At 48.1% G+C, this 16,425-nt stretch overlaps 1 protein-coding gene across 1 annotated transcript in view; it reads right to left on the bottom strand.

The window, feature by feature from the left end:
* The window catches only part of LOC8026203 (transforming growth factor-beta-induced protein ig-h3-like), a 137,659-nt gene that overhangs the window by 105,506 nt on the left and 15,728 nt on the right, over window positions 1-16,425 (bottom strand). The window contains exons 5-6 of the mRNA XM_040208402.1: window positions 11,955-12,091; window positions 8,360-8,495 (exon numbers count right to left, since the gene is read on the bottom strand). Coding sequence (XP_040064336.1) covers window positions 8,360-8,495; window positions 11,955-12,091 — 273 coding nt within the window. The remainder of the gene's footprint in view (window positions 1-8,359; window positions 8,496-11,954; window positions 12,092-16,425) is intronic.

Below are 16,425 nucleotides of genomic sequence, written 5' to 3'. Positions count from 1 at the left end.
CTTTATTTTTGATGGTGGAACTCCGGACCCAATGCGACTGCAGCATTAGCTGATTAGAAGGAACAAATCAGAAAGAAAAAAGTGTGAACATCAAGATTGCGCTTCGTAAGCTATCATTAAAGGGGTTATGACACGAAAATTAAACGGATAGATTATTCTTGAAATGGAATGCTCATAGGCTACTTAGTATATACACCAAGTTACGCAATTTTTAGAGCTTTGATAATTGCAATATTCAATTTACGAATTTTTATAATTTTCATCTGGCGACCAGGCAACACTGCTCAAGTTAGTCACACCATGGTGTCCATAAACCACGTGACCATGAGCACTCTCTCATTCTAGGCGCCCCCATGATCGCCCAAGCTCTTCTCGTCGCGGTACAAACAAAACCGCTCAAACAGCTCGGTAAACTGAAAGCTATTCTCGCTCTCGCCCCCCGGCCAGTTGACCTTCCAGCCTGCATACGCCTGCGAGACATTCCCGGACGACGGTGACCACGGCGAACTCGTCGTCGCTGGAGCTCGTCGCCAGCGGGTCGCAGTCAAAATGAACAGCTTCCAACGTCCCTTGATAGCAATCACTCTCATCGCTGCTGCGATCAATGTCGAACACTTCGACAAGGCGAGCGGTGCCGTAGACGTAATCGTCGGAGACGGGATGCTGGAAACGTGGAAGGTAAACGAGGAAGCTGAGGCTCGATACGCCAAGAGAGCCAAGACTGTGAGTGCGTGCAAGTAGACACCGCGCTGGAGGCTGGCTACGTCATCAGCCTCCAGGTCCGCCCGGATCTGCCCCTCCGAGGGGCCCGCATATAAATCGATTTATCCACGAAATTATCGCGCCTTTTTCAAAACAATTTTAGCAGGATTATAGGAACATACAATGGGTCCTAGCAGTATAGTTATGTAATATTTTATTTTTGGCGTGTCATAACCCCTTTAACTACAAATCGTTTAATCGAAGTTAACGACCGGAAATCACACAGAGAAGTGTAATAAATCATAATTAATTCATTAAGTAGGATGTTGCGACGCTCTCTTCCGTGCGAGTATCTTACGCTGTACCCAAAATGGTGCACGTTTTATTTAATGTCAAAAAGTTCGTGTAATAAAAAAAAAAAAAAATTGGGAGACGCTTAAACGGACTGTCCGGTCAAATTTCCTATTCGAGAAAACAATTGAATATTATTGTTATTGCCTCGAGACGCATCTTACGTGCAATATCTGAATTTTATATGCCCCTTGGCGTGAGTAATTGAATTTATACTGCTCCAATCGCATTCTAGCGTAAACGCTGCTTTCGTTGGCAACATTGAAGCTCTGACGTCACAAAACACAAAGCGAGCATTTTTGTCTCGTCGTTTGCCTGCGAGTGAACGCCTCAGCGTGCTTCGTTTTTGTTGTTGTGCTCGACTTGTTTCGTGGTTGGATGAGATTTTTGTTGCGCGGTCGGGTGCCACAACCACCGGGCAGCACATGCGACCTAACACATGACGTTCCACACTTTTCCGCGAGACGTGCAGTGACGAGCAAAGTGGATCGTCGTCGTGCGTAGGGACTGGGTTCCCGTCAAGATCGAGATCCCGCTTATGCAGCAATCATCTCACAAAAGAGAGCTACGAGCTGAGCTCTAAGCGGACAGAAGGCTTGTAAGCTGAGGTGTGATGCTGTGCCAACGATATTAAACTACGTCCACCCACTCCTCGCCCAAATCGGATCAGTCAATTTAGGTCTGTTCAATTCGTCTAACTGGCTCAACTAGTTCAGCAGTGCAGGAACTGGTGCATTCGATTCAACCGGAAGTTGCACGACCGCTGCACTGGCGCGTTCGATTCATCCCACTTTTGAACGAGTTCAGACCCAGCTCCTCAAAATCTTGCACCGGCTTCGGGCTCAGTTCAGCGTCCGTGCAGAAGCAGACGACAAGAGCAGACTGCGATAGCAGACGACACTACTCATCCGTCTCTGCTCGCGGTGCCATTTTTCGCAGCTCTTACTCAAATGTCTGCGATGTTTAACAATAACGCCGATACGGAGGTTGCATTTCCTTTCATTTATGATAATAACGTACCCGTGGTGGAGGCGGGATTGAGATCATAACCGAGGGTAGGAATTTGCTTGATTATGATATTCTGAAAGCGTTTTAGGCACCTGCTCGCGTAGGTTTGGCTCCCTGTGGTGAGTGTTGAAATATTGGCTCACGTAAATTGTTTCTTTTTGATGCTATGTGGGGATCCACAGTGTTGATATTCTTACTTACAGACACGGGAAGGGTATTGCCCTCTTGATAGTCTCCGCCTTCAATTGCTCTTGGATGCATATTGACGACTCCGACACAATGCAGAGGTCTGGGATTTTGTGCGTTGGCTATCGCATGTCCCCGTAGCAGAGCATAATACTGCATGCTTTGTCCACTGGTATTTGTGGACGCCCATTAACGGGCTTGGGAAAAACGCCGAGAATCGGCATTTTTGCCGATTCTCGTTTCAACTTCACGCCGAAGTTACGGTCGATAACTGGCCAAGACTCTATCGTCAGGCCTTCGTCTTCGAGGTGACCGGTATACCGGCCGCGCGCTGCCGCCAGTGACTCCCGACGAAAAATCATCCTGATGCCGCGAACCTATCGTCGAAATGCAAAGATTCCCTTTTTTGTCTTTGAGGGGCATTTGCCGCTACCTTCTTGACTTGTAACCGACTATAGTTCAGAACTTCCTGGCCGAATCGAACAGACCTTGATTAGGCAGCGACACTGAAACCAACAGCTAGGCCATCTCGAAATGATACCAGAAGTTTTATTTAGCACGCGTGCAGCCCGATATCTGTTTGACCCGCGTGTGAAAATGGAGCGTGACTATAATTCACCAAGCTCGTCCAAGTCAAGGGACGACATGCATTTGAACGGTTCGCCGTTTGCCTTCGACCCGCGGACATCACCTCTGAGGGAATGACCCGCAGCCTCATCACCGATCCAGTGGACCCGCCGAAACATATACCCAGATGCCGCTTCGTGTAGCTAGGTGCCGCTTCTGAGGCGAAATCTGCATCCTTTGCATTGCAAGCGTCCCTAGTTCGATCGGCGTCCGTCGCAGTTGTGTTTGCACGAAACGGCAAACGTTTGTTCGAAGCTTATGGCTGTCTGCGAGTAATATCCTGCTGAAAGGCGCGACTTAAATTTTTTGCACGTATACTTGGGAACTGCATTAAAAGAACCGTATTTCAGTAGGGTACTGCCTAGGAGACGAAATAATTCGAAACAAAATACAAGATATCCATCGACCAACGCTTGTTATCCCGACCATCCGACAAACCTTTGCGTTTTGTGACGTCACGCATCACCTACGGATGTCAGCCATTGACACTGGCGAAATTCGGGGTGCAGTTTCGTACATAGGCTCATGAAAGGTTTAATTAATAACGGGAGATCATATATCAAAATAAAAATGGCATTCGTTTATATAAAGGCTCCCTCGACGTAACGATTTCGACCGGTTTCGACCGGAAAATTCCTTTAAATCTCGCGAACTCAGCATGTCTGCTTTTTCTGGGCTGCTGTCTGGGCAGACCAGGCAGACGACCGGCCCTGCTTGGACGTTCCGCCGGTTGCAGTTCGTCGCCATGGTGGCACGCGAAGAAAAGGAAGCACTTATCGAATGGGTGAGCGGAATTTCAAAATTAGGTTAGAACACCGGCGTGTAGCATGCATTAACAACACCTTGCTTGTTCAAATGGTATTTTATTTTCTTCGTCAAGGATTCATACACAGGCGTTTTCGGAAACATTCAAAGTATGTTAAGAAGTCACTAACTCCAAAACGCTATCGCGTTAAAAAAAAAAAAAAAAAAAAAGTTGCTACACAAAAAAAGTGTTGCCGTGACCAGGATTCGAACCTGGGTTATTGCGGCCACACGGCTGTCCGGGGGACGGAGTTGCGTGAAACCGGTACGACTGAAGGAGCTGCCAAAGCAGGTCACTCGTTTCATGCATACGCTGTTCACTTTTCCTTCCATAGCCGCGCTTCCACGAATGCCACGTAGTTGGATCGAGTCGGGCTTCGACTATTCACACGCACCCAGTACCCCTCTTCCTCACTGTTCTACCCAATGGTTGTCCTCCTTTTTCGAAACGTACGCAATTGCGTTAATTCGTGTAGACGGGGGCTTATGCTGGCAGTTATGCGCGCTCAGAAAGGAAGCGCCACATTAATCTAATTAAAAAAAAAAAACGGCCAATTGACTTTTTTTTTTAAAAAGGATGCGCAATTTAGTGCCTGCTACCCTTATGCCGTAGGCGCAGTACGCGCAGTACGCGTATATGCGTACTGCGCGTACTGAAAAATTCGCCAAAAAAAATCATTTCCGCGCGTACTGACAATTCGCAAAAACTTCATTTGGTCACCCCACGAACAAACTTTTTTTAAATTTTTACCATTACAGTTAGCTAGAAACGAATGGTAATATTGTAATCATCCAAGAACCCTCTGGTTTCAGAACTTCTCGTACCACTTATTTAAACACATAGCAACCGTAACACCTGTTCTCTTGCTTTATTTTTTTTTATGTTTGTGTTTTGAATTGATTATGTTGTACTTGCCCCCCCCCCTTTTTTTTTGTACAAAGCCCTATGGCTGCTTTAAGGGTATAATAAATGAAATAAAATTAAACAGGCACAAAGCTTGTACGCGGCGCTCAAAAGCGAGTACCTTATGATGATCTGCGATCATTGTATCGGGGGTTTGAATACCGAATTGTTGATTGTCCAGTGGTCGAACGCAGATTAAAAATAACATAAAATGTACCGGAGCACCTTTGACTGTGCCTCCGTTGCTCGCTTCAGTTGCTAAATAAATGACACGTTCGAGCAATGAACGACAGGCTCCGAGTTGCGGTTTGTCACAGAAGCCCTCACTGCAGTTCAAAGCAAAAAGCTTGCACGAAACGTGCTCTGTGCAAGGGCCTGAAACGATGTGAAGGTCCCCAGTAAAAGCCTTCCAACTTATCGTCTGCTAAACTCTGTTCACTTTGAGATCGCGAACGACTCCATATTGACTCTCGACAACCCTCGTCTCATTGAACCCCATTGCAGTTTCCAAAGTCACAGTCCTCGAACCTCAACAACAAAATATTTCTTAAAAAAAGATTGGTACTCTGACGCTTTCAATATTTGCGCCCAGAATATTAGCTGCCAATCGAGGAAAACATGATAAAAGTTTCATCGTCGGGAACAACCTACTAAGGTAAGAAATATCAGTTTTCCCCGTTTGTTCCAGAGAATCCTATGCATTAGCTTGTGTCAACCGATCGCTGCCGACGGTGCCGTGCGAACTTAGTAAAAGAAGATCCTATCCGTGATCGCGCCAATACTACAATAGAGATCACTGTTCGGGTTCTAAAAACTCGCGACCTCCAATGTTGCTTCATGGCGTTTTGAAAAGGGTCTTTTAAGGTATTGTTAAATTTGTTACGACTATAAAACGAGTAAAGATTTTGTTTATACTTTTTTATGATAACCATTGAAGTTCTAGCACGGTAGAGCAGCGGACTTACAGATGTCCCTAGTGTTACATGAATGTGCTGTATTGCCTTTGTTGTTTTCACCTTGCAATGACTCCGTAGTCACGTGGAACTGTTTTTAAAGCTTTTGGTTTGTTTGTTTTTCACTTAGTCAGAGTGCGTACAATTTTTTTTTTTTTCAGCGGGTGTCCAGCGAATACTTTCAAAAATCCCTAAGAATATTGTGGCTGAGCAAAACAGAAGACTTTTGATAAGAACAAGCTGCCAGCCACAGCGGACGTCAGGGATTGGAGAAAAAGCATAGAAGTTAGCCAAATAATTAAACACAATTTCTAATTAACCTCTTAATTAGTGAAAGTAGACATTTGGTTCCAATCAGAGACATGCTGAGCATCACCGAAAGCCACTGAGTCAGCTCTTTTTGGAAAGATATGCGCCGATAAACTGAGGAAAAGAAGGATACAATAGCGCGCGGAGACGTCAGAACGCAGAACTGTGATTGGACAGATTAATGGGGTGACCCATAGCCTCCTCTATACGAGCCTATGGTAGACCTAAAGCTGGCTGCATTTGTCTCCACTGCACTGGGCAAAAGCGTTAGAACGCGGAACGCCGGCGTCCGACGTTTGGCATTTCGCATTCGAAAGCATTCAACGAGTGCATTGGAGACAAATGCAGCTAGCTTGGTGTCTACCGAATAATTATTCCCCCCCCCCCCCTTTTCTTGTTTTCTTTTCTCCCTCAGTTTCTCGGCGACGCATAAAGCATGTACAACATTTACAGCGTTAAAAAAAATAGCTTATTTTGGGCGCGTTTTTAGGTTTTGGGTTCCTATCGGAGCGCATCTTCGTGCCAGTGGCTCTGGCCCCCCGTGGTCGAGGCGCACAACGGATGTGCCCCAGACTTCTCTCAATCCTACTAAATCTCACGAGGGAGGATTAAGGGAAGTATCACGAGGGACGGAAAAACTGTGGGATCGTTATACGATGTGCGCTATATATGGCTGCTCTTACCTACTTGCGTGCTCTGTGCAGCCTGAAAGCTGCGCGATCTCTTCTCCCTTATCGCTGTGAGCTCGGAGCACACGAAGAAAACGAAACGAACGCGCACCAAAGCCGATATGTACACTGTTTCGTTATCGTCCTACCTTCCATTGCGTTATAAAATAGAGTTTTAGTCATGCGTAAAGGAATGCAAGCGCTGTGCGTCGCCATGCGCCAATCCAGGACTGCAGTTCGAGCTCCGCGCACGCGCAGTGTGGAACACGAAACGCTAACGCAAACGGACAGTGCATGCTGTCACTCGTATACGAAATACCGAAGCCAACTAAAATCGCAAAACGACAAAAGCAACACGAATTACACTTTTTATTCGCGGGCGCTTTTTCACGCGCCGAACAGTCAGCACAAAAAGGATTAGCGCAAAGAACGATTGCCAGGGGGACAGAAGCGCAAGACGTGGCGCTGCAGTCCCGCAAATAGAGCTGGAGAGGTGGTAAATAACCCGACAGTGGCATCAAATACTTTATTAAGATAATTTCTTATATTAAGCTCATTTGCATTAGACTGACAGAGTATTTCGAACTGCTCTACGGGAGTCGCGTAATTTATAGGCCGCATTTGCAAAACGAGCTGCGAGGAAGCGACGAAAACGATGACCAAACGTTGGTCGTCTACGAGCGCCTCCGCCTTCACGCCTGCTTTCCTCTCCGCCACGCGACAACGCAGCGCATGCGCACTTGCGACCAATCCCTGCGGCGGGCGAGGCGTCCATTATTAAGTTGCAAACGCTCCCCGCGATTTTAGATGGACCCTCTCTTCAATCGAAGCTCTCTAATTAGACAGCGCGCCTCCTGCGCTAAATCTTCCCCTAGCGGTAGGGAAACCCCGCGTCCGAGAGGACGCACGTTGCGTCGCACAGTCGCACTTTGGGCTGCCACCAACGCCCCGAGACACCAAATTCGCCGTGACAGCAAAGACGACTGTCTCCGCTGTCTCGACTGGTTTCTGCGACAGTGGACTGCGGCAGAAACCCCTCCTACTTCAAATGAGGAAACCGCCGAGGCTGCGCACCCGTCCAGCCGTTCCAACTACGTGAAAGCTCCCGGCGCCAAAGTCTTTGGATTTTCGCGGAGTAAGCGAAGACATCGACTCTAGGTGTCTTCGGTACGCTGCAACGCCACGTGCGACTATTTTCCCGCTTCGTCTGTCGACCACTTGGGTTAATCCTTTTTAGTTCCCACTGTATATCGGACTGACGTAATGTGTCTTAAAGACACTGGGGGCGCTGCAGGTTTTTGGAATGTAGCGTAACTCTCTCGCAGCAGATTATCGCAATGGTCCCTAATTTCGGCCTTTAAGTATAGCGGAAACCGACCGTTGCCCTTGCAGGAGTTGCGGCGAGCGAGAAGTGAGGCGGCGGTTCACCGCGCATGCGCCGTCGTGTGTATCCCGTGCCCCTCAGAAGTGTACGTACGCGCGAGCTGCGTCGTCGACGTCACCGCGTCGTCTACGTTTTCACGGCAGCTCTGAATCTGCGCTCGCGTTATGGAAATAACGCTATTAACCAAATTCATGCTTCACGCACAATGTCTGAAGGTTCAAGATTATTCCTCCATGTCATATACTCGAGTACAAGATCTGTATTTCGCGAACGCAGAGCGAAAAATATGTCCTTCCCCAAACACGACGCTCCGCAAGTGCTTCGGACGTATTTGGCGCATATGACAATGTAACCCGTACTCCGTAAGTTAGGACTTTGTGACGAAAGCAAAAGGAAGGCGATATTCTGGTTTTGCCATACAGTTCCTCTACCGGACTGGTGTACTGGAAGTCGAACGACTCACATTTTCGAGGATACTTGGGTTCTCAAGGTCAGTGGCGTAGTCGCTCAGCGCTTCATTGGTGGGTGCGAAGACGGTCTGAGTGTAGTTGTTCACCAGCTGTAGCTCCCGTGCACGTTTTAGAGCCTGGGCGAACAAACTGCGAGGAGAAAAGAAGGCAAGCGATTGGCAGGGAACGATGGTCTAGCACCACAGGTGGATTCGTGGGAACACCGATGCGCGATCCGGTGTGAACTACCATTCTGCAGCAGAGATGAAGTAAAGAGTTGCTTTTTTTATTATTATTATACTTCGCTTTAAGTTTAGACGTAGCTAACGCTACGAGCTGATGGCATCAATCAGGCAGAGTCAAAAGCGTATCATCATGGTGTTCGTTGTGTTTTTGTGCGCGTCCTATAATCGCTGATCAACTCATAAGCAGAAAATGTCCAGTGAATTGCGCTTTTGATGCTACTATTTGCGGAGCGCAAGTTCGTCTGCTTCTTTGCAGGGGTGGCGATGATGTCAGAACGCCGATCTCTTATTGACTGATTGACAAAAAATTGTGGGTAGACCTGAAGGCATCTAGCATTGAGGTCCACCCCCTATCCTCTCAATCAAAGCCAATCAGAACTCGGCGTCATTCTGACGTCACCGCAACTCATGCGCAGGAAGCCGACGACTTTCTGTCCGCATTGGTTCCATTAGCTCATAGCGTGGGCTGCGCTTGGACTTAGGGAAACTGTAGTGGTTCTGCATTTGAGAAAAAAACACCTAAATTGACTTTATTTCGTCTCTATGATTACGAATACCAAAATTATAATTCTGATTTATGCCCCAAGTATATACAACAGTGGTCTTTTGAGAGCACTGTTGTATCCACTTAATAATAGTAATAATAATAATAATAATAATAATAATAATAATAACATTCACCATCATCATCTTTGTTTTCATCGATTATGATCGGTGGCTCGAGGAAAAAAATTGCGGTGTGCAGCTTAACTAGCCCTTGGGACCTCACAATGGTCAACCGCTAGCGTGCAGAAGATACCGCTACATAAAACGAAAAATGATGCACACATGCAAACGGTCTTCCCGCCGCCTTTGGCGCGAGGAGGGACTCGGGACAAACAATAGATATCTCAACATTTCCTCGCGTTCCGCAATCCTTAACCGAGCAGTCAAATGCGTTGCACGCGTTCCGTTACATGTGACACGCGCGAGGCAGCTGAAACCTCTGGCTATGAAGTCACACGCACCGGTTGGGTTTTCGCTTTTTTCTCGCGTCTATGTTCGGGACAGATGCTCGAGATATTCAAATTTTCAGGACAAAAATACGCTAAAGTTCACCCATAACTCTTTTTTTTTTTCTTCAACGCGAAAGCATTACCTGTCTCATGCAGCGAGCTGACGTCATCAGATTAAAGCGCGAAAACGGCTTCTAGTTTCCGCGATCCCAATAGCAGCGATTTGCCTTCGGTTCCATTGGCTGGCGCGCGTCGATCGCTCCCCATTGGCCGCTGCGCCATGGCCTCCGAGATCCCGAAGCGCGCGCGCACTAGTACAATATTGACTCTTTTTTCTATCCATAATTTCATTCCAACGCTTACAACAACAACGCACTAGTACGCAGCAGATGACAAAGGGAGCCGACAAGCAGACGACAAAGGGAGCGGACGAGAGGCTTGCATGCTTTCGCATTCACAACTCATAAGACATGCTTAGGTGTACCTCGAGCTTTTTTTTTCAAAAGCGTCTTTAATTTTTGTTTAAAGGCCGACCTGCAGGAGCTTTCTTCTTTTTTTTTGCCAGGATAAAAACTGGTTCTTAATGTCCTCATCTCTATTCACTGTTGCACTCTTGTGTCCTTGTCTCCCCACAGGAGCGGGTCTCAAAACAACTCCAGACCCTTTACAACTCCCCGCAGAGTGAGGGTCTCCCTCTTTCTCGAATGGAAAGGAGGAATTGACGGAGGGTGTCCTCCTTTCCGCTTGTTGGTCGGCCTTTAAGCTGAAACGAAGCTATACGGAGTGCAAGTTTGTCTGCTCCTCGCGTACCTCGTGCGTTTGTTTACCCAAGACCTGGAACCTCCACTGCCGTATACCACAGCCGCTGCATAAGCCAGCACAGCACTCGCGTGTTTCGCCCTTCGGAAAGTTAGCAGACGCATGAGCACGAACACCGAAAAATGTCATCTCGCTCGCAAGTAATCTTTCCATTCTCTCGTTGGCCTTTCAAAAATAAAGCTTCTGCAGCTGTTGCTTCTTCCGAAACGGTAGAACGTTCTTAGGTAAGGCCCGCCGAGAATCACCGGTTCTAGCGTTCGTGAATTTCAAACACAAACTCAACCTTTCGACAAGTTCGACTGTTCTTCTGACGTCACACCATTGCGGTGGCGCTGCTGTCGCATGCAGGATGCGCGGACCACCTCAGGCAAATCTGGTTTCCGCGCACGCGCAGTGCACGCACCTGGTCAAGCGAACCGCGGCTGTTCTTTAACAGCGTGGTAGTACATAGAACATAGTTGCAGTGCCGTCGGACTAGGGTGCGTCGGACTACTGTGAGAGCAGCGCAAAGAACCGTATATTTTGCTTTTGTTAATAGCTTTAGTGAGTCGCTTTTGGAGCGCACGTTCCGAAATCATGAACGATTCAGATGGTCCGTCCTGTCAAACCGTACGCTAAATTTAACTTATTTTAGCGAATCGTAAAGCTGGCGCAACCTTGTAAATGATGATGATTATTGTGTTTGACCGGCAGCGCCATCTTGTGGTAAGCATGCGATACATTCTGCACCGTGAAAAACTGTGGCGGCTCGCGTTTCCAGCGTACAATTGATGTAAACAAGACGGCCGACGTAACATTTAGCGTTCGGAATTTCAAGACCTGCGAAGCTAGATAGAGTAAATAGTGTCTGAACGACAGCGAAGTTAGGTGGAGTGTCTCCATCATCTTGAACTTGAACGATCGTTCACGTTGTGTCATGTCGAACCAAATAATTTCGTCTGCTCGCGGTCGCCACGGCAGCTAGTCAGCCCACAGATCGCAAAAAATTACTAGCACGCGTAGTTTACAGCATTTGCGATCGCTTATCCATGGTGAACTGTCCTCGAAATGATTTGGTTCAGCCTCTCAAATGAAGCAGAGTAACATGGATGGTAAATCGCCTCCCGCTGTCTTAAGCCTAACGCTCGGCTGCGGCGGCGAACAACCCGACCGCCATCTTTTTGATCCGAGTCGTGAACGGTGCTGGCTACGTTCCGGCCGGTGATGACTCCGGCAGCCGAAGAGGGAGAAACGAACGAGAAGAGCCTCCCGAAGACCGCAACTACCTGCGCGCGCATGCGCAGTGGCGTCGCCGATGCGTTTGAGGACGAACCGTTTGTGTGAGCCGACTCGCTAGAACTTCCTATTAGAGAGTGGTTGGGAACCGTTTTTGCCTGTCCCATACGGTACGTTGGGCCCTCCGGTATGAACTGCGCATGCGCTACCGCAGAAGATTCGCGCATGCGCAGTTCGTGCAGGAGGGCCCATCGTACCGTATGGGATCTGCAAAAACGGTTCCCTAAAACTCCCTAATCTCAGCGAGCACGTTTTACTGTCTCAAATTAACAAACCTGAAGCGGTCGTCTTTCTCCAGGACTTCCATGACGCTGCCCTGCGGTGGCTCGAGCACTCGATTGACGACGTGCACCACGCCATTGTGACCTTCCACGTCGGACTCCGTGATGATGGCCGTGTCCACTCCTAGGCTCTGTAGTAGCGACGCACAGGTAGGTTTATCATGATGATGATGACAGTGGTGGCGATCTAAGCCCGAGGATTGAGTCGAGAAGCTGATGCACTCTTAGAAAAAAGGGTACGGATAGTCCTCCCTTACGGGAGGAACGGTCTTGTAACCTATGTTCCTTTAGAAAGGGAGAAACCTTCGTCCCTGAAGCAGGGGAGCAAAGTTCCTCCGTCGCTTGCATCTCAATATGGCGGGCCCCGAATCGAGCAAATCGAGCCCAATAAGGCTTAACGAGGACGCTACGTCTCTTGTACGGAACGAGAGCAGCAGCAAATGAAAGCGTAACACGAGCTTTCCGCAAACTCTGTTTATTTCCGAAGCCAGATTCCCCCCACAGGTACAGAAACCTGCGTTTCGAAAGCAGTTACTCAGTCTTCTCGTCAACAGCACTGCGATGTTAAACGGAGACAACCGATACCCAGTTACTTCGCGCACTTTGCGTCTTACCTTTGGTGTTCCTCGAATCACAATTCCTTCGTCAACCGCACATCACGGAGAAGGGCAAACTCACTCCGCGAAACTAAAAGCCGCTCTCGAAAGAACGAACTCGACGCCGCTCTTTATCGCGTAGCGTGAAAGAAGGTTAAATCGCTAGCCACCAGATGGCGGGGTCAAGCAGAGTAATTGCAAGTAGCTAGGCTAGGTGGCGCTAGGTACCGCCCAATTCATGTTCTACAAAAAACAATTTGCTTTTTTCAGGCCACTACTGCGCCTGAGGACCCTCTACTATACACACATGCAACCCATACACATTATTACAAGCATCAGGTGAACACATGCACTGCTCACACAAATATCAATACAACGGAACACCACACTAACCCGAACACTACAACCGTGCTCTGCGTTTCCGTCTTTTATACTGGTCGTTTTGAACGTGCGGAACTTTTCGGTGACTCCCTAAGCAATAAAAAATATTCCCAGCATGTTGAATTTTTCCCTGCAATGTCATACCTCTGAGAGTATTTTGAATGGCTCAGGGGTTGAATCTCTTATTAAAAAGTAAACACTCAATCATGCCGTAATCATTTGAAAGCCAATAAATCAAGCCGCTCCAATGCGGTTCGAAGCCATGAGTTAGTTTCCCCACACGGCACGTCGTAGCTTGTATTTCTATTTGTTTTTCTATTTGTGCTGTTCGCGCAGAGCTGCAATTGCCGTTTGAATTAATCTCTGTAGAGCGGATATTCAGTAGCTGGAAGTGATGCTTCACGGACTGAGAAATTGCTTTTCGATCAACTTGAATGTAGTCAAAGCCGCGACTTGCGGCAGGTGTAAGTGTACGGAACTACGCCGTGGCAAGCCCGAAAACTTCTAGCGCTCATCCCAGCGCACCACGGAGGGCAGTTTCTCCAGCAACCGTATAATTAAACAGCAAAATAAAGGGTAGCTTTTTTTTCGATTTTACCTACTATTGTTTTTAATGCCGAAATTCCATACTGTAAATATACGTACTTTACGTCACGATTTCGTACTGTTCAGTCCTTCCCCTTGAGCACAATCGCTGTCGGGGACGAGACAATTCCGACAGTCACATTGGCCACTGTACGATAGGAGCTTCTACTGTTCAGACCATGACTATCCGCACGTTGATCGATTGCACGTAATCCCTCAAGGGGTATTAAACTTTTTAATGTAAAGCGGAATGTCAACCTGCGACACCCCGCCCCCTCCGATCACAACCCGACCAGCGGCATCAATGCCCAACAGTTTACGATCTTATCTTCTTGTTACACCACTGATACGCGAACACATGGTCACATCGGCGATAATTCCAGTCTTCTGTTCACAACCCGACACTGTCATAACGATGTTGCAGCTATGTTGCTGACACGCACAAACACAAAACCACGTTGAACGCCGGTTGCACTCGGCATCGGAAAACAGAACCAAACTCAGGGGGGAAGGCACCCAGGCAGCCGGCAGCAAAACCTGCCCGTCTCGGACGCAGTTCCTGCGGTTTCCATAACGTCGAAAACGTCGACACAGTTCAGCGTGCTTTCGCTACTGTAGTCTGTAGTGCTGCAGCCTGCAGTGGCTGTAGTTCCGTGCCGCGCGAGTCACGCAATCCGGAGACGGCCATCCCCCAGTGTACGTGGCGCTGCTGGCACTGCTCCGGGACTTCGCTGTTTCTAGCGGCTTCGTTTGCTCGTTTGATAAAATTAGTGATAAAAATGTCAATGCAACCGAAATGTTCTGGACGTTTAAACTAGAAGACGGAATTACAGGCGGCCTTCGCTGCTGCTGAAGCTCAATCGACTCAACAGCTATTTATTAAACAACGTGCGCGACCTGCTCGAAAAACGAAACCGAAAGACGATGAGTCGGGAGGGCGAAAGCTTCCTCCCGTCTGCCTGGAGAAGGAGAAAAACATTTCGTTCCTCCCCTTTTCTCGTGTCCGCTTGGAGGCGCGTCGGTAGAAGGGAGGAAGGCGCGCCGTTGCTACTTTTTTCCTCCCTTTTTTCTTAGAGTGTGACGCGCTCGAACGGGCTTGAAGCTCACTCACAATCTTTTCATAACAGAACCGTTCACTGAGAGTTTGGTTTCTTAATTAAGGGGATTTTTAGTGTCTGACAACCACAGCAGCGCAGTCTGACAACCTGGGCATGGCTACTTCCGACCGCCATTTTGGGGCTCTGGCTCGGGAATTCTACGCGATTTTTCGGGAATAAAGGAGAGAAAGAAGTAACGCCATTCTGAGTTATCGCGAAATCCGCTGGTTCTAGCGGGGAACAAGCTCCGCCCATTGGCCAAACTCTCCCAGTATAAACGACTCGGTTGATGATGATGATGCGGCTTTTCCCTTTATACCGGGCGAGCTCAAAGAGTCTTCGTGCCCTAGCCAAAAAAAAAAAAAAAAACTATAAGCTATCTGTTCTAAATTTTCTTCCACCAGTGTTCCAGTCGCGCTTTCGTCCTTCGCACGCACTGCATGGTAGAAATGTCATGCCTGTCTTGTGGAGGGTCGTCTGCTTCGCCCGTGTAGGGGTTGTTTGAGTCAGCCGTCGTTTTAAAGCCCAGTGCATATGCTAGCATCGCCTCTGAGTGAAGCCGGCGATCTACCAGTGGGGTTGGCGGCAGGCACTCACAGTAGAGCACTAGGTGTTCAACTGTCTCAGGTTCTTCTCTGCACGCGCGGCACATCGTGAAAACCACCTTGGGGTCAAACCGCTCCCGGTATACCAGAGTTCGTAGAGCGCCCGCTCGCGCCTCGAACAGAAGGCGGCTGCCCAAGCTGTTGTCATAGAGCAGGGTCATAGAGTCATAGAGCGCGCCATCTAGTGGCTGCTACGCCAACTATCCGAGTCCGTCATTGTTTTGGGCCTGTATTGCACACGATCGAGGTCCGCGTCATCGTTCGGCGCGGACTCGTACCCGGTCGGACGCTTCGTGTCCAAGAGATGGTTGCCGCCAATGTTGCTTGATGGGATTTCGAAAAAGGGTCTATTGAAAATTACGGCAATGTACCCAGCGCGACACTGTTAGCGCAAACATGCAACCACTCGTTTTTGTTTTTTTTTAATTTGGGAATTGATACATTGTCATTCGAACTACTATAGTTACTAAGAACTTCAGAAATACATAGCCAGCTTATTATGCTCGCGCTTCTTGCTTCGTGATTCCTTTTTCGGCGCTTTTATCAACTGATGCCGCGTTCTGATTGGGTACGTAAAAATATTAAGGTGCTCCCGGCTCATCACAAGTTGTCATTGATTGTGGTGTAATGGCAGTTGCTCATTTTTGGCACTAACTGGAGCTGTAAAATACAATGCTCGACTCTATCTTTCAGCAATAAAATTTAAAAAAAAAAGCGCCACTATCGTGTTCGCGCTAACAGTGGCGCTCGGTGTATGACGGATCTGACTCGTCAAGCGAAAGATCGCCACCCGTACTACAAATTCACGGGGAATAACCTACTTCCATAAATCTCTTACCGCGCGCGTTGCATTCTGGGAACCTGTTGGCCAGGAGCGGAGAGCGTGTGGGTCTTTGCTTCCCACTGATTCCCACAATGCATTACGTGGAATTACGCCGCGATAAGGCGAGTCGAGTTTCGGAATAAGTCTATACCCTCGGTGCATAAAAAGCTGTTTTTCAGCGCTTTTTTTTTTCGTTACCATCTTTTTGGGAGCGCAAGCCAGGGCTCGCATTCATTTACCGCACTAATGGCGCGAGCATAGAGCGCTTTTGTATCGCACCGAATTCCCCGAGGGAATAATACGGGGAAGGCGAGCGCGCGGCGCGCAGACCTACATTCTCAGCATTCTTTTTTATGGTAATTTAGCAATAGGGAGTAA

The sequence above is a fragment of the Ixodes scapularis genome, unplaced genomic scaffold (genome assembly GCF_016920785.2).
Source record: "Ixodes scapularis isolate PalLabHiFi unplaced genomic scaffold, ASM1692078v2 PGA_scaffold48__2_contigs__length_671460, whole genome shotgun sequence".
Lineage (NCBI taxonomy): Eukaryota > Metazoa > Arthropoda > Arachnida > Ixodida > Ixodidae > Ixodes > Ixodes scapularis.
This window is presented reverse-complemented; position numbering and strand designations above follow the sequence as displayed.